Genomic DNA, 19,191 nt, shown 5'->3' with positions numbered 1-19,191 from the left:
TCCAAAACACAACTCATGGGCTTGGAAAAGATCTCTAGCAGCCCGGATTATTTGGAGAGGTGAGGTACCCTTTGGGATTGTTAAGAGTCAACATGAATGTGCGTAAAATGGCATGAGCTCAGTGAAAATATCAAGCTGTCAAGTCATTTAAATCCCAAGTCCTATAAAATTTGGGGAAGAAAACAGCCTGCTTACAATTTTATTAGCTGCCTGTTGACATAAGCCTGAGGATTCGTGCTCATGGCTGGTTCCACAAACTATCATTATCACAGCGGCGGATTGGGAGTGGGGGGGGGGGGGGGGGGGGTGGTGGGTGGGTGGGTAGGTTCACAGTTTGATTGACAGCTCTAATTGGTTAAATGAGAGAGATTGTGCAGGGAGAGAGAGAAATTGTCTGGGGCGAGAGAGAGAGATTGTGTGGGGCGAGAGAGGGAGTGTGCAGGGAGAGAGGGAGAGAGGGAGTGTGCAGGGAGAGAGGGAGTGTGCAGGGAGAGAGGGAGTGTGCAGGGAGAGAGGGAGTGTGCAGGGAGAGAGGGAGTGTGCAGGGAGAGAGTGAGAGACATCGTATAGCAAGAGAAGTAGGGACATCACGGAAGAGGGAGATGGTGCAGGGGGAGAGAAAGACAGAGGGATTGCACTGGCAGAGAGAAAATGTGCCGGGAATGGGGCTGAAAATTGGTGCGTGTTTGCTTGAGAGGCCTTGGCAAATGCTCCTGCTCCTCCTGGCCCAAAGATGGGGCCAGAATGGACTTTTCCTGCTGGATTTGGGAATTCTTGCCTCCTTTCAGCTGACGTGTTTCCTTTGTCCTGAGAAATCCAGTCTGCAGCCATTAATTCAAATGGCTCCTAAAATTTGAGGAAGAGAGCCTCACTTAAAGATTATAATCACTGACCACCATCGGTTTACTCAGACCCCTCCAAATTGGTAGCGGTTAAGTCGGTTTGTGACGGTTTAGGGGCCAATTCAACCCTCCTTTGACATGGGGAGGCTACATATAGACATGTTTTTGATCAATAAGGGGCTCAAGGGTCATGGAGAGAAGGCAGGAGAATGGAGATGAGAATCATATCAGCCATGATTGAACGGCAGAGCAGACTCGATGGGCCGATTGATCTAATTCTGCTCCTATATCTTATGGACTTACACAGCTCATTCTGAGAGGTTAGCAATTTTATGTACTATGGTAACGCCTGGCTCTATCTCTCTACCTTCTCTTTTGACCCTTGTCTGTGCTGTTCCTTACCCAGTAGACAACTTGGGATAACTGCAATTTGCTGTGGGATGTCTGAAGCCATCCAACAGGAATTTCCAGCCTTGCTCGTCCCAAAATCTGCCTAAGGTCAATGGACCTTTCCACGGACCGACCCTCGCCCGCTCCGATTCCCGTGGCGGGCGGGACGATAAAATTCACACCATCATTCACAAACTCTTCACCTTTGCCACAAATCTTCCTCCCCCGCTTGCTGCCAGCCACTGCCACAGGCTGAACAAGCCCGCTTGCGTCATTAACATCCTACTGACCCTGAACAGATCAACTGACTCCACATTCTGTCTGTCAAAAATACCCAAAACGTCAATCTCTACTGTCGTTCACCTCTGCTCCAACTCAGCCAACCTGCTGCTGAAACATTTACCCATGACAATGATGCTTCAGATACTCCAGCGTGCTAACTGGACAGCCTCCCATTCCCAGCCTCTACAAACTTCAGCTCATTCAAAAGCATCTAGTCCGTACCCTATCTTGCACTGACTCCTGCTTGCCCATTAGCGCTAACCTCTCTTTTCCCCATCTTTGGTGACTGTGTCTTCATCATTCAGGCTCTTTGGAATTCCCCCACACAGTCTGAGAAGACGTGCTGCTTAGGTGCATTGGCCATGCTAAATCCTCCCTCAGTGTACCTGAACAGGCACCGGAGTGTGGCGACTAGGGGATTTTCACAGTAACTTCATTGCAGTGTTAATGTCAGCCTACTTGTGACACTAATAAATAAACTTTAAATCCTTGATGAAGGGAATATTTAATCGCAACATAAGGATATCGAGCAGCTAAAATTTTAATATAAGGTTTAAGAATGAAATGGGCATTTAAATAATGTATTAATTATATTTTCAAAATAAATGTTAAGCTAATAAGCCTGCCAGTATTAAATTGTATGACTACTCAAATTTCTGGCACAAAAGTGGAGATCTGCGGAGGCAATTCAAGGTGCTGTCGCATCACTGGATCCCCCTTCGGCTGAAGTTTTGTGTTTGTCTCATATATGTTTGCTGTTAGAAAGAATCATAGAAACCCTACAGTACAGAAGGAGGCCATTCGGCCCATCAAGTCTGCACCGACCACAATCCCACCCAGGCCCTCCCCCCATATCCCTACATATTTTACCCACTATCCCTCTAACCTACACATCTCAGGACACGAAGGGGCAATTTAAGCATGGCCAATCAACCTAACCCGCACATCTTTGGAATGTGGGAGGAAACCGGAGCACCCGGAGGAAACCCACGCAGACACGAGGAGAATGTGCAAACTTCACACAGACAGTGACCCAAGCCGGGAATCGAACCCAGGTCCCTAGAGCTGTGAAGCAGCAGTGCTAACCACTGTGCTGCCATGCCGCCCAAAGGTGTTCTTTGAATTTTTTGTGTGTTTTCGCAAAACTAATTTTGAAAATAAATTTATTACGCTTTTAAAACTGAGTTTTGTTTACCTTTGCGAGATTTGCTAATCAGAGTTACATTTTAGAACTTCTAAAATAATCCGGCCACCAAAACAGAATTCCCCACTACAATCCTCCTGCCTCTTTCCCTACCCTCCTTTCAGATCTTTCATAAAAGCCAATGCTTTGAACATAAATCTTTGACTCCCTCCTCATGGTTCTTTTTGTGGTTAGATATGTATTGATTCTTTCTTGCTTACACCTCTGAAGTGCTTTGGGACATTTTCCTCAGTTAAAGGTGTTGGATTTTGTAACCGTTGCCTCCCTCCCCCAGGGCAGCACGGTGGTTAACACTGCTGCCTCACAGCGCCAGAGAGCTGGCTTCGAATCCGGCCATGGGTCTCTGTCTGTGTGGAGTTTTGCATATTCTCCTTGTGCCAGCATGGGATTCCTCCGGGTGCTCCAGTTTCTTCCCACAGTCCAAAGATGTGCAGGTTAGGTGGATCAGCCATGCTAAGTTGCCCCTTTGTGTCCCAAGATGTTAAAGTTAGGGGGATTAGGGGTAAATGCATGGGGTTACGGGGATAGGGCAGATGGTGGGTCTGGGTATGATGCTCTGTCAGAAAGTCGGTGTCGACTTGATGGGCCGAGTGGCCTCCTCCTGCACTGTAGGGATTCTATGAAAGTATCTGGTCCTCATTCAGTGATGATCAGTGTGATTGTGACAGAAACTAGCTCTAGGGATTCAATGAAAAGTCATCTGTTCCTTGACCCTCTGTCACACAACACATGAGCAAAACATTCCAGTGTAGCGACCAAAAGAGAAAATGCTGGAAAATCTTATCGGGTCTGGCAGCATCTGTAAGGGGAGAAAAGAGCTGACGTTTCGAGTCCAGATGACCCTTTGTCAAAGCTAAAAGGCACAGAAAGTGGGAGATATTCATACTGCGTATAAAGTGTAGCGATCATCCGTTTTAAATGCAACCATGCTGAGCATACTGAGACCAAAAAGGAAACCTTGGGCACATTCACAAACTGATATATAGCATGCCAGGAGTTATTTTGTCCTTATTTTACATTGTCACCACAGGGGACTGCTGTAACCATTACTTTGTGCCAATCTGGACGTGTTTGTGTCTGACTGGTGCCTCACACAACTGTGACATATTCAAGTCAGCCTCCAGCTGAGGTCTCTGTCTCAGTTGTTCTTTTAACCCAAACGCACATGAGTTCATGTCATGTTGAGTAGCTGTGATCACCTTCCAGTTAGCACTTTACACAGGGACTGGGCTGTTCTCAAATACAGAGGTGCCTACTGAGAAAATAGTAGCCATTAAAGCGCCAAGGCGCTTACAAATTCATACACTTTCCCAGTGGTGGAAAGATAAATTCCATTAAATATATTCTCAGCCACAACACACAGCTGAGGAGGAACAACGGTCTACACTGCGGATTGTAGCAGTAAAGGAAATTTCCTGGTAACCCCTTGTTCCGTATAAGTAACCACATTAGTATGGGCCAATAAGGAGGGGGACGTCCCATCAATAACTCACTCTTCTCGCATGTGGGGGGATCCCCGCTCCATGACAAATCCCACTGGCACATCAGGATGTCAGTCCCTATGAGCTCGAATCCTGGGTAGCACTGGTATGTCACCACAGTTCCGTGGACTAATTCGGGGTGGGAAGCCGTTTTCCAACCATTCGGAATTTCTGGCACTTCTGGGCAGGTATCGTTTCTCACAACCTCTGTGGAAGGAAAATAACTGTGGTCAAAACTAAATAGAAATGATATTCCAATAAGCTAAAGGTAGTATAACTTCGAATGACGTCCAAAAGAACATGTGATGAAATGTTTGTCTAATTACATCCTTTTCAGTATCAAGATGGCGGAGATAATGAGCCAAAGTTACCATAACCAATAAATGACCTTCGCTATGCATTCATAGAGTCATCGAGATGTACAACGTGGGAACAGGCCCTTCGGCCCAACGCGTCCATGCCGATCAGTTTTTCCTGAACTGGACCATTTGCCTGCGTTTGGCCCATAATCCCTCTAAACCTTTCCTATCCATGTACCTGTCCAAATGCCTTTTAAATGTTCCAATTGTACCCACTTCGACCACCTTCTCTGGCAGCTCATTCCATATTCGCACCAGCCTCTGTGGAAAAATTGCCCCTCCGGTCCCGTTTAAATTACTTTCTCTCTCACTTTAAACCTATGCCTTCTAATTTTCGATGCCTCTACCCTGGGGAAAAGACCTTGGCTACTCACCTTATCTATGCCCCTCATGATTTTATAAACCTCGAGAAAATCACCCCTCATCCTCCTGTGCTCCAGGAAAAAAAGTCCGAGCCTCTCCTTATAATTCAAACCTTCTAGTCCCGGTAACATCCTTGTAAATCTTTTGTGCACCCTTTCCAGCTTAATAACATCCTTCCTATAGCAGGGAGACCAGCAGTACTCCAAATGTGGCAATGTACCAATGTCTTGTACGGTTATTACATAATGTCCCAACTTGACCAGACCCCTATGTTTTTAGTGAGATCCAGTTAGGGACCAATAATGTTTTGTTTAAAGTAGCCAAGGTTTGAGATTTGAGACACTTGCTAAGTGAATAAAGCCACAAGATTCCACAGGTTTTGAACAAACAAAAATAAGCTTACTATACAAGATCTGAAAATGTACAGTATCTATCTTATGCTCTAACATTCAGGATAAATATGAGGTACTTGTGAATTAACAGGTAAACTGTGGTGGGACACACCACAGTACGCAATAAGTGGCAGTTCCGACCAAGATAGAGTGCATGGATTTCTGAACATCTCACCCAGATGTCAGTCAACACTGAATCAATCAACCTCACTGAAACTCTCTCTCTCTCTCTCTCTCTCTCTCATGGGGGTTTCCAATCTTCATCTTTGAAGATCTTGTCTTATAATTCTCTCCAAAAGTTGCTCCAACTTGGACAGCATCAATAATGACCCACCTCGCAGGATTTCAATCTCACCCCTAAAGATTATGTTCATCTGGATTCCCAAGTATTCACCCAAGCCCCAACTCAAAAGCACAACTTGGCAGCCATGTCAAGCAGAATATCATTGCCCCAAAGGGGTACCTTTGCCCCAAAAGCCAAAGCACAGGGGCACCAACCTTCTGCTGCCCTCTTTGATTAGGGCTTCTATTGTGACTTCTTCAATTACCCAGGCTTCTCCTGAGCTCTCTTCACTAAAGGTCTACTAACTTCAGCCCTCTTCCTACTCAGGACCTCTTTCTCTGCTCCCCTTTTAAAAAATCTAAAATGGGGTCTCTTTTTATCTGAAATGGGATCTCTTTCTGTCCCTTGTCTGGGACTCTCCTTTTTGAGACATCTCCCTGTCCCCTCTCCTTTTTGAGACATCTCCCTGTCCCCTGCCTGGAACACTTGTCTTCAATGGTGCTCCACTCCCGGTCACATGATGTGATTTTTTGGTCTATTCTCCATCACTGCGCCGGTATGTTGGGCCCATCCTTAGTCCAAAGAACTTACACCATTGAATTGCGCTTGTGCGGCCCACTCTCAGGATGTGCTTGTGCAAAAACTCCAAGGTCTGTCAGAACTTGGAGTTCCCGACTTCCCATTCTCCAATGAGTTATAACGTTGGGAATGGGAAACATTTATAATGTTTGCCTTTGCCCATTTAATATTGATGTGCTTTTCAGGGTAAGTTGCCGTAACCGGGACACTGAAACGGTGTGGCACCCTCTACAGGATGTCTGAAAATTGCGTGAATCAGTGAAGCAACTGTGGAGCTCCTTAACCAATCAGAGTGAAGAATCATCGTTGAGCAGTGCAAAGTCTGAACCAGGAAGTGGCAATTAATGTAGTAAATTGAACATGGAATCAGGTACGGAAGACAAAATAAAGAGAGGAAAAGAATGATTGGATTATAAGGCAGAGATGAGACAGAAAAGAAAAAATGTAATTCTGCACTTTTTAATAATTATTTGAATTTAAAATCTACCAGCTGCCACGATGGGATTTGAACTTATGTCCCTGGGAACGTTAGCTTGGGTCGACTGGATTCCTAGCTTAGTGACAGTACCACTCCACTGCCGTCCCTCCCCCTAAGGCTCCAAACTTCCCCACCCTTCATGTGAGGTGTTTCCTGGTTTTACCCCTGGAAGCAGTGATTGATTAGGGCTAAGGAGCCACCGATGGACCGTGCCTCAAATATCTCAAACACTCTTTACTATAAATCAGAGAGTTTGCCAATGGGCTGTGTGGTGAACCATTGTTGGTTACCACCAGAAGTGCTGAGCCATGGTTTGGCCAGTACTATGAGTCTGTAGATATGTTACTGTTGGGGTTAGGGTTGGGCTGTTCTACCTGTTAATATAGTCCTATGGTACACCCCAGTTGGCTCCGCCTCCTGGGAGAGGTATAAAGGTCACTGCTCTGCCTGGTGACCCTTTAGTCTGGGATTGTATATTGTATATAGTAGCTCCGTTATTGTTGGCAATAAAAGCCTTTATTTCCCGGGTACATCCTGCCACCCGTGTGATTTATCGCGCATCAGGCTGTTTAACTATGGAGGCATTACATCCATACCTGCAACATGCAAATGCAGAAGGGATAACTATATTTTATTTCCATCCGGCACAAGTAAATCAGCTGCCCATTTTGCACCGAGCCAATGTTCCAAATCAGGTGGGAACAAAGTGGATGGCAATTTACTATTGCCCCACACGCACACACAAGAAAACCTTTTGCTTCCATGCCCGTTGGACATGATGTGGAGATGCCGGCGTTGGACTGGGGTAAACACAGTAAGAAGTTTAACAACACCAGGTTAAAGTCCAACAGGTTTATTTGGTAGCAAAAGCCACACAAACTTTCGGAGCTCTAAGCCCCTTCTTCATGAAGAAGGGGCTTAGAGCTCCGAAAGCTTGTGTGGCTTTTGCTACCAAATAAACCTGTTGGACTTTAACCTGGTGTTGTTAAACTTCTTACGTTGGGCATCATGCAGGGTTTAATCACATTTTCATAGAATCCCTACAGTGCAGGTCACTCAGCCCATCAAGCCTGCACCAACAACAATCCTACCCATGCCCTGTTCCCCCCGAACCCCATATATTTACCCTGCTAGTCCCTCTAACACTAAGGGTCAATTTAGCATGGCCAATCAACCTAACCCGCACATCTTTGGAGTGTATGAGGAAACCAGAGCATCTGGAGGAAATCCACACAGACATGGGGAGAATGTGCAAATTCCACACAGACAATGACCCGAGGCCGGAATTGAACCCAGGTCCCTGGAGCTTGAGGCAGCAGTGCGAACCACTGTGCCACCGTGCCACCCTCACCAACAATGAATTGAAGTCTGAAGGTCTGAGATTACACACTTGTAATAGTTAATTTTCAGTATCAGTGAAGCTGTAATTTCCAAAGCCATTGAGCAGGGTACTTGAGACTGTACAAACATCAACTTTTTGTGGAGAGTTTAGGAAATTTATGCAGTTCATGAACTTTGAATGGGAAGCTTGATGATGAGATACCATTTCGATGCAGTTTATGGAGAAGCAACACGTCTCAGACAGCAACTTCCAGATTTTTGCATTTAACAGTGCATTTGCACTAACCTGACGTTGCTGTCTGATTTGCGTATAAATAATGGTGAGTGCCAGTCGCCTTGTTATTTTCACGCTAAAGTCTGGCCACATCACTCACCGGTAATTAAATAAGGGAATCATGAACAAGAAATAAAACACTGACCAAGAATACCTACATCGCAGGGTAGGCCCTGCAAGTTTTAATAAAACAAATCTAAATTCAGTTTGATTTTTAATATATTCTAGAAGCCCACCTTTGTCCTCGACTCGATGTTACATGCCTGTCCTTGATGATAACTAACCAAAGATTTGGATTCTGATCTGCTGTCTCATTTTAAATTACATGAAAAAAAAAACAGACCGAGAGATTTAAAGAGAGGGAAAATAAATTAACTCCTCTTACTTCACCGTGAATTCAATTAAATTTCTTACCCTGAGAGCCCAACACGTCCAAAATGTCATATTCCACAGTGAGGAATTTGAATTTAATTTAATATAAAAATGGTCATTTTGTGACTTTGAAATGGAGGAGGCGATGGCCTAGTGCAATTATCGCTAGACTATTAATCCAGAAACTCAACTAATGTTCTGGGGACCCGGGTTCGAATCCCATCACGGCAGATGGTGGAGTTTGAATTCAATAAAAAATATCTGGAATTAAGAATATACCGGTGACCAAGAAACAATTGTTGATTGTCAGAAAAACCCATCTGGTTCACTAATGTCCTTTAGGGAAGGAAATCTGCTGCCCTTACCTGGTCTGGCCTACATGTGACTCCAGAGCCTCAGTAATGTGGTTGACTCTCAACAGCCCTTGGGCAACAATGGATGGGAATAAATACTGGCCCAGCCAGCGACAGCCATGTCCCACGAATGAATAAAAAACAAAATCTTGTTGGGCAATGCCACTATTTTTATATACCAAATGTAAATTTAATCCATATCTAATTTTCAATTATTTGAAACAACCAATGACCCAGTGTATCCATTTTAATTCCCAAAGCATAGACCAGTCCCCTTTCCTCAGATCCAGACACTTGGGCTTTTATTTTCTGCTTGTTTATACTGACTCCAGGGAGTAAATTGAGCTGAGGGCATCGGGAAGCTCCTACAGCTGTACGTCCTGCAGCTAGAGCATGATGGGAAATGGTCAAGCTGGCATACAAACGCCAAGACCTGGACCTGCCACACTGCAATACACAGGCTGAACAGAGCTTCAAAATCAGAGTTGCAACAAAAGAGATGATCATCACAAGACTAGATCATAGCTTACAACTAATAAAATAGCAAAATGAAATCATGGCTGAAATTCTCCAGCTTTTCATGTTGGCGGGCTTCTCCGGTCCCGCTGGTGTAGAATGATGTCAATGGGAATTCCCAGTTCCCGCCAGCAGGAAACACGTGACTGGGAGGCCGGAGAATCTCGCTCCATGTCTTAAGGAAAAGGGTATAAAAGGAACTCTGACGAGGGGTCATCCAGACTCGAAACGTTGGCTCTATTTTCTCTCCGCAGATGCTGTCAAACCTGCTGAGATTTTCCAGCATTTTCTGTTTTTGTTTAAAAGGACTGATGCTTCAACGGATTGTCAGCGATAACTGCAGGCCAATGTTCGCGACAAGAGGACTCCTGGAGACTACAATCAAGAGAAGAACCCTTACGCCGATGTGGCCTAGCCAACTGCCTCAGTACGGGTATTATCAGTTCTCTCTGGGTGATTTAGCTGGAGATTAGTGTGAGTGCTTAGACTTCTAAGTAACAGTAATCCTCCTCTGTATCTTTAATGTTTAATATTTAACATTGTGTAATATAGTCAATTAGTTGTGTACTTTTATATTCTTGCGCAGTTGGGGCTTATACTGATCACGAATGAGGTTGCAATTTTAGACTGAATTCAACTCACGTCTCTGACTCGTTTATCCAGTCCCGCTTATTGTCTATAAAACAAGGGCTTTTTATGGCCTTTCTCAGCCCTGCCACACCAGAAGTGACATTGGGGCATAATATTGGTGGGTGTGTGATAATGAAATGTAAATGATGGGAATCCATTGCACAATGCACTCTCCAATGTTTCCACTTTAGAAACACTTGGGGCACGATCTTACCGGCCGTTCACACTGTGCTCTTGCTGCAGCGTAGTCGGAGAATTTGGGCGGCCAGCCAAATCTCCGTTCACTGCGGCAGCATGGGAAAATGTACACGATCCCAACCACGAGGGCAATGTCTGGAGCATAACATTTCTGTGGGGAAATGTTCTAAATCTGACTTCCACGAGGGTTATGTCCAATTGGAAGATGTAGGCCTCATTTTCTTATTCCCTTTCTTGCGCATGGCTAACCACACTTTCCTTTTGTTGCAGGCCACTGTTGCGAATTTTCACTGGACCCACATAAAGCCGTCTACACTAACACCGTAACAAACTTGACCACTTTGAGATTTTAGGCCTTACTCCTATGATGTCTGATACAAATTCCTACCTCATCAATTTGTTATTGTTCAAGTACCTCTCCTGCATAATTGGCTCCTAAATGTATCCTGCAATTTATGCGCACGTTGTACAAGCTGTGAGATATTTTAACTTGCAGACTAATTATGCTCAATTAGCTGTTTAAGGCGCTCTAATGGCTACGATTCAATCTGGCTCAATTAACATTGCAATAATTAATCCGTTGATATGTAGGGCGAGTAGAATGAATGGTACTGTATTAGCAAAAGATAAATGTGCAATTTATGTGGTTGACTTTTTCTGGATCATATACTTCAGTAATGTATGTAGATGACTATTATTTCACTATTGCAGGCAAATTACTTCTAGCAAGCTATATTTCAGAAGTATTGACATCAAAGGGCAGTATAATAAAAACACAGTTGCCCTTTAATTCAGCACAGTGAGAACTGATGCCCTTTCTGCTGTACATTGGCATGGGTTTTAAACCCAAGAGAGCTAAATTTCCTTTCAAGCTTTCAAAATATATCCACTTTTTGCAATATAACGGAGTCATGCTCAGTAAATGTCAAAAGCTGGACTCTACAGAAGAACAGTAGTGAGGAAGATGGGTGTGCAAAATGCCTGAATGCAAGTGATGACAGTAAAAGAAGCAAAATAATTGAGAACGGAACATCTAAGATGGGGCGGCACAGTGGTTAGCACTGCTGCCTCACAGCGCCAGGGACCCGGGTTCAATTCCGGCCGCGGGTCACTGTCTGCGTGGAGTTTGCACATTCTCCCCGTGTCTGCGTGGGTTTCCTCCGGGCGCTCCAGTTTTCTCCCACATTCCAAAGATACGTGCGTTAGATTGATTGGCCATGCTAAATGGCCCCTTAGTGTCAGGGGAATTAGCAGGGTAAATATGTGGAGTTACGGGGATAGGACCTGGGTGGGATTGCTGTCGGTGCAGGCACGATGGGCTTGAATCATAGAATCCCTTCAGTGTAAAAGGAGGCCATTGGGTCCATCGCGTCTGTACCGATTCTCCGAGGGAGCATCTTACTCAGGTCCACCCCCTTATCGCCCTATCCCTATAACCCCACACATTTACTCCACTAATCCTCCTAACCTACACATCTTGAGACACTAAGGGGCAAGAAGGGCCTCCTTCTGTACTGTAAGGATTCTATGAGTAACTGAGTTAGCAATGCAGGGCAACTAAGGCTACAATTCAATCTGGTCAATTAACATTGCAATAATTAATCTGTTGGTATATAGGACGAGTAGAAAAGGTCAGAAAATCAAGGTGCATTGATCACCATCCTATATTTCCTTGTGTGCCCTCTGAGTATTAGAGAATGACCGCGGTCAGTCTCCTAAACAAAGCAGCAACGTGAAAACTGAAGAAGCGACAGCTATGCCATTGCGAGCTACAATCTGGATTTTGGTGGGATGTTTGTACCCTGAGGGTGAACCTCACACAGTGAGAGGCTACCCTACTGGTATCCCCAATAGAGGCTCTAATATGGACCTCATCAGCCCAGCCAGATTCAATAAGGACAGCATCATGAAGGCCTGTTTTTAACCACTCAGTATCCTGGGTGCCAGCACTGGTGAATCTGGCAGTTTTGCATTGGACCCGTGCTTCGGGAACTGGATGCACAAACATTCCACCAACACTAATCAGTATAGATGAGGCTACCCGAGGCATTTTAACCGAGAAAAACATTTTGAAGTCAACATACAGTGTCATGGCCAAACACAGGTCTTACCAGCTCGCCATGCTGGGTGATGTGCATGGCAGAGATGGTGGAGAGGGGGTGCAATGTCTGTGGGGGTGAGGCGGTGGGGGGAGTGACAGATCTCCCAGTATACTGGGTACACTATACTCCTTGTACACCTATGACTGTGTGGCCAAATTGCCGTCCAATTCGATTTTCAAGTTTGCTGATGACATCACCGTAGTGGGTCGGATCTCAAACAATGACGAGACAGAGTACAGGAATGAGATAGAGAATCTGGTGAACTGGTGCGGCAACAATAATCTCTCCCTCAATGTCAACAAAACGTAGGAGATTGTCATCGATTTCAGGAAGCGTAAAGAAGAACATGCCCCTGTCTACATCAAGGGGGACGAAGTAGAAAGGGTCGGGAGCTTCAAGTTTTTAGGTGTCCAGATCACCAACAACCTGTCCTGCCGACACTATAGTTAAGAAAGCCCTCCAACACCTCTACTTTCTCAGAAGACTAAGGAAATTTGGCATGTCAGCTACGACTCTCACCAACTTTTACAGATGTACTATAGAAAGCATTCTTTCTGGTTGTTTCACAGCTTGGTATGGCTCCTGCTCTGCCCAAGATCACAAGGATTTGATTTTTGATTTGATTTGATTTATTATTGTCACATGTATTAACATACAGTGAAAAGTATTGTTTCTTGCATGCTATACAGACAAAACATACCGTTCATAGAGAAGGAAACGAGAGCGTACAGAATGTAGTGTTACAGTCATAGTAGGGTGTAGAGAAAGATCAACTTAATGCAAAGTATGTCCATTCAAAAGTCTGACAGCAGCAGGAAAGAAGCTGTTCTTGAGTTGGTTGGTACATGACCTCAGAATTTTGTATCTTTTTCCCGAAGGAAGAAGGTGGAAGAGAGAATGTCCGGGGTGCGTGGGGTCCTTAATTATGCTGGCTGCTTTGCTGAGAAAGCGGGAAGTGTAGACAGAGTCAATGGATGGGAGGCTGGTTGCGTGATGGATTGGGCTACATTCACGACCTGTTGTAGTTCCTTGCGGTCTTGGGCAGAGAGGGGCCATACCAAGCTGTGATACAACTAGAAAGAATGCTTTCTATGGTACATTTGTAAAAGTTGGTGAGAGTTGTAGCTGACATGCCAAATTTCCTTAGTCTTCTGAGAAAGTAGAGGCGTTGATGGGCTTTCTTAACTGTGGTGTCGGCATGGGGGGACCAGGACGGGTTGTTGGTGACCTGGACATCTAAAAACCTGAAGCGCTTGACCCTTTCTACTTCGTTCCCATTGATGTAGACAGGGACATGTTCTCCTTTATGCTTCCTGAAGTCAATGACAACCTCCTTCGTTTTGTTGACATTGAGGGAGAGATTATTGTTGCCGCACCAGTTCACCAGATTCTCTGTCTCATTCCTGTACTCTGTCTCGTCATTGTTTGAGATCCGACCCACTACGGTCGTGTCGTCAGCAAACTTGAAAATCGAATTGGAGGGGAATTTGGCCACACAGTCATAGGTGTACAAGGAGTATAGTAGGGGGCTGAGAACACAGCCTTGTGGGGCACTGGTGTTGAGGATGATCGTGGAGGAGGTGTTGTTGCCTATCCTTACTGATTGTGGTCTGTGAGTTAGGAAGTTCAGGATCCAGTCGCAGAGGGAGGTGCCGAGGCCCAGGCCACGGAGTTTGGAGATGAGTTTCGTGTTGAAGGCTGAGCTGTAGTCAATAAATAGGAATCTGATGTAAGTGTCCTTTTTATCTTGGTGTTCCTGGGTTGAGTGCAAAAGTTGAGTGAATTACAAAGGTCGTGAATGTAGTCCAATCCATCACGCAAACCAGCCTTCCATCCATTGCCTCTGTCCACACTTCCCGCTGCTCGGCAAAGCAGCCAGTGTAATCAAGGCCCCACGCACCCCAGACATTGTCTCTTCCACCGGGAAAAAGATATAAAAGTCTGAGGTCACATACAACCGACTCAAGAACAGCTTCTTCCCTGCTGCCGTCAGACTTTTGAATGGACCTACCTTGCATTAAGTTGATCTTTCTCTACACCCTCGCTATGACTGTAACACTACATTCTGCACTCTCTCGTTTCCAAACAACCAAACCCCTACATCTTTGGACCGTGGGAGGAAATCAGAGCACCCGGAGGAAACCCATGCAGACACGGGGAAAATGTGAAAACTCCACACAGACAATGACCCGAGGCCGGAATTGTACCCGGATCCCTGGCGCTGTGAGGCAGTAGTGCTAACCATTATTTAAACAATCAAGACTTTCAAACTCTGAATACTTGAGGTCCGATTCTGACATTGAAGCATTTTAATTTAGCAGTAAAGCTTAGCTGTTAGTCAACATTCAAAGCTTGAAAGCATTCAACATTAAAAGTCTGTATACTTTTTCTTATACATGCACTGTTACAATACTGGTACATATCATATATATGCATCATTTGTTTCAGCACATTATGGACAGTAAGTAGAAACTGTGTTACTTTTGGAAGAATATACGGTGACTGTTAAATAAAACGATCCAATATATTTTATTTATTTAGAATTTATACTTAATGCTGTTTTGTCAAACAGCTGAAGAGCTGTAAAGAATGGAGAATAGCAAGAACATTAAGGTCTTTGCATTTTGATATTGTTACACTCCAAACTGCATTGTTCCATTGTCAGTGGGATTTCCAGAGATTAACAATAAAATCCATTCCTGTCACTGACGCAGTTTCACAGCACAGAGTCTATTTATCCTTTCTATTGGGATTTGACTGAAATAATATTTATTTTCATCCTCAAATACCTTAATTTGAGATATTGAATTGTGAGAGAAAGATGCAGTCTAAGATTTCCCCTGTATGGAAAGTTCTTCATTTAAAAGTCACCTTGAAACACAACTAGCAGGGTTGTAATTGAAAGATTATGCCGTCATTCCTCTGCAGCCATGACAAACTGCTGATTTTAATTACGGGCTGGCAATTTGACCAAATTTTAGCAATAAACTTCAAAAGTACTTCAATCACGGTGTTATTGCATCTTGATTTGTTTTTGTGCTACTTAAACTGAAGTCTGGTTTGGGTTGGAGCATGATTTTCTTTGGAATGGGTGTAGATATTTTCTCGAATACTGAGTGCGCCATCTCCAGTGGAGCACTATATCCAGGCTGACACTTCAGTAAGGCTAAGCCCTAAAATCAAGGCCTCATGTGCCTGCTCAATTGGACAGAAAAGACAGTTGGGCATTGGGCGGCACGGTGGCACAGTGGTTAGCACTGCTGCCCCACAGCACAAGGGACCTGGGTTCAATTCTGGCCTTGGGTCACTGTCTGTGTGGAGTCTGCATGTTCTTCCCGTGTCTGCGTGGGTTTCCTCCGGGTGCTCTGGTTTCCTCCCATAGTCCAAAGATGTGCGGGTTAGGTTGATTGGCCATGCTAAATTGCCCCTTAATGCCAGGGGGACTAGCAGGATAAATATGTGTGTTTTGGGGATAGGGCCTGGTTGGGTTTGTTGTCGGTGCAGACTCGATGGCCCGAATGGCCTCTTTTCGCACTGTAGAAAAGATTGTATGATTGAAAAAGAGTGTGGAGCTTTTCTTGATATCCTGGCTAACAGTCAACAATTTAAATTCAGTTGGGGGGGGGGGGGGGGGGGGGGGGCGGGGGAGAGAGGGATGGGGGGGAGAGGGGGGAGGGAGGGGGGTGGGGTTCCGTCCCGCTTGCCACGGGAATCGTAGCGGGCAGGGGGCGTTGCATGCAAAGGTCCGTTGACCTCGGGTGGGATTTTTGGGGCGAGCACAGCCGGAAAATCCCACCCAGATTATTTGGTCAATTATCTCACCACGGTTTAGTGTGCAGATTAACTGCCGCGGGTCTCCACTACCGCAGTAATGACAGTTCGAAGGTACTTCAATGACTGTGAATTGCTGTGGGACTTCCTCAGACATGACGGGTGTTATATAAATGCAAATTCCGTCTGCTTTTCTTCGGGCAGCGTGCATGAACGCCCATCAATCCCAACAACAGCTCACGCACCACTGATCACAGCAGAACTGCCAATTTTTAATTGAATAGAAAACCTGCCAATTTTAAACATGCGTTCGTGAGTCAGGCATGTAAAGAAAAATCACTTTTGGCAGTTATCCAGCCTACAAGTTCTAAAAGACTTGCCGCACTCTAAAGGGTTAATCTGCGCCAGTAATTAGGTTACAACCCTCAGGGCTCGGCACTGAGCTCATCAACTTTAGACGGTGACCTTTCTCCTCCATCTTAACCCCTTTTTAAAATATCCCATGCATTAATTGTCTCTGTGCAAAAACCGTCCTTCCACCTCCCCCATCCCCCCCGTCCCTTGGGGAGGAGTTTTCCCATCCTGCCTGCCACGGGAATCGTAGCGGGCAGAAGATGGGCCATGCAAAGGTCCATTGACCTTGGGCAGGATTTTCCGGTTTTGGGGTGGGTGCAGCCAGAAAATCCTGACCCTGGTCATCTGTCTCTTGTTCCTAAGAGACAGCACGGTGGCACAGTGGTTAACACTGCTGCCTCACAACGCCAGGGACCCGGGTTCGATTCCTGGCTTGGGTCACTGTCTGTGTGGAGTTTGCACGTTCTCCCAGTGCCTGCGTGGGTTTCCTCCAGGTGCTCTGGTTTCCTCCCATAATCCGAAAGACGTCTTGGTTAGGTGCATTGGCCATGCTAAATTCTCCCTCAGTGTACCCGAGTGTCGCCGGAGTGTGGCGACTCGGGGATTTTCACAGCAACTTCATTGCAGTGTTAAGTAAGCCTACTTGTGACACTAATAAATAAACTTAAAAAAAGATTGCTACAATTTTTTTGCAATCTCTTCCAGCCAGCTACATTGTGTCCCCGCTCCACCTCCAAGATCTTGGTGACTGCTCCCCATTTAAAATCATCAGCTGAGATCAGTAACTCAGTGATATGGCTGACAATCAGCAGAAGGCCTAGGCCTCAAAGCTCTATTTTCCCTCACACTGGACTCTCAATGTTTGACGTTATCCGATTGCTTTCAAATAAAGCAACTCCTCATTCTTGCCAGAGAACGTGCTTTTCAATTTGTTCATGGAATCTGTGCCAGGGAGAGCATTTATTGCTCGTCCCTGTTTGCCTTTGTGAAGTCGTGGTGAGCTGCTTTCTTGAACTGCTGCTGTCCACCTAGTTGTGGGTACACCCACAGTGATGCTAGGTCGGGATTCCTACGATTTTGACCCAGTGATGATGAAGGAATGGCAATGATATTTCCAAGTAAGGATGGTCTGTGATTTGGAGTGAAGCTTGGAAGTGGTGGTATACCCGTGCTGCCCTTATTAATCTCACTGGTGGAGGTAGCCTTATTGAGTTGTTGCAGTGTGTCTCATAGCTGGCATGCGTTGCAGCTTTGTGTGGCAGTGGTGGAGGGAGTGAGTATTTTTGGTGGTGGATAGGGTATGAATCAAAATGATTGCTTTGTTCTGAATAGTGTCAAGCTTCCTCAATATTGTTGGAATTGCATTCATCTAGGCAAGTGGAGAATATTCCATCACACTCCTGACTTGTGCCTTGTAGATGGTGGACAGGCTTTAGGGAGTCAAGGGGTGAGTAACGCATTCACAGAATCCACAACCTCTGACTTGCTCTTGTAGCCACTGTATTTATATTGACATAGCTGGTTCTGGTGAATGGTAACCCACAGGTTGTTGATAGTGGTGGATTCAACAATGATATGTCATTGAATGTCAAGGAGAGATGGAAACATTCTCTTATTGGAGACGATCATTGTCTGGCACTTGTGTGACGTGACGATCACTTGTCACTTATCGGTCCAAGCCTGAATTCTGCTCAGGACTTGCTGCAAGTGGGCATGGACCATAGAACCACCAATGTCCTCAAAAGCAGAATGCGGCACAGTGGCGCAATAGTTAGCCCTGCTGCCTCACAGCACCAGGGACCCAGGTTCAATTCCAGCCTCGGGTCACTGTCTGTGTGGAGTCAGCACTTTCTCCCCGTGTCTGCGAGGGTTTCTTCCGGGTGCTCCAGTTTCCACCCACAGTCCAAAGATGTGCAGGCTAGGTGGATTGGCCATGCTAAATTGACCCTAGTATCAGGGAGATTAGCAGGGTAATTGAGGGCTGTGGGAATAGGGCCTGGGTGGGATTGTGATTGATACAGACTCGATGGTCCGAATGGCCTCCTTCTGTACTGTAGGGATTCAGTGAAATCGCCACGCTCTGGCGCCATCTTTAATCTTGTAAGCAGGAGGAACAGTGATGTTACAGCTAAAGTTGCAACTGTTTTTGATGGGAATAAAGATTAATTGCTAATGTCAAAGCAACTCATATAGGAGGCACAGCATGGTGGGCGAATACGGAGAATACAACTAGCTTTGATGTCTGTAATAATGCCCCATGCTATTCCCGTCACATAGACATCTGACAGGATACAATCCACTGTTGCTAATGACTGAAAACCTGAGAGTTCTGATTAATTTTTCTCATAAAATTTCAGCCAAAACTATCCTGAAAGATGGAACCAAAGCTACTTTTCAGTTCGAAAACTGCACCATCAATCATTCAGAATGTTGAAGCAGGTCTCTTTAGATCACAGTTTTCTGCAAGTTTAATTATTTTGATTGGCACACTCAGCTGAGATATTTATAATTGTGTGTCAAATCTGTTTGCTGGAACAATTCTTAAATTGGCTATGCTTAATGAAACAACAAAGGCAATTAGTGGCACGGTAATAAATTGTTGGACTGACCTTTAAAGGTTAGGGAAA

General features: G+C 45.2%; 1 protein-coding gene across 1 annotated transcript in view; it reads right to left on the bottom strand.

Moving 5' to 3' along the window:
- sez6b (seizure related 6 homolog b) overlaps window positions 1-19,191 on the bottom strand; it is a 934,329-nt gene that overhangs the window by 31,232 nt on the left and 883,906 nt on the right. The window contains exon 11 of the mRNA XM_078224908.1: window positions 4,212-4,406. Coding sequence (XP_078081034.1) covers window positions 4,212-4,406 — 195 coding nt within the window. The remainder of the gene's footprint in view (window positions 1-4,211; window positions 4,407-19,191) is intronic.

Source organism: Mustelus asterias, chromosome 12, assembly GCF_964213995.1.
Source record: "Mustelus asterias chromosome 12, sMusAst1.hap1.1, whole genome shotgun sequence".
NCBI lineage: Eukaryota > Metazoa > Chordata > Chondrichthyes > Carcharhiniformes > Triakidae > Mustelus > Mustelus asterias.
The sequence above is the reverse complement of the archived record's forward strand: the minus strand, read 5'-3'. Positions and strand labels throughout refer to the sequence as shown.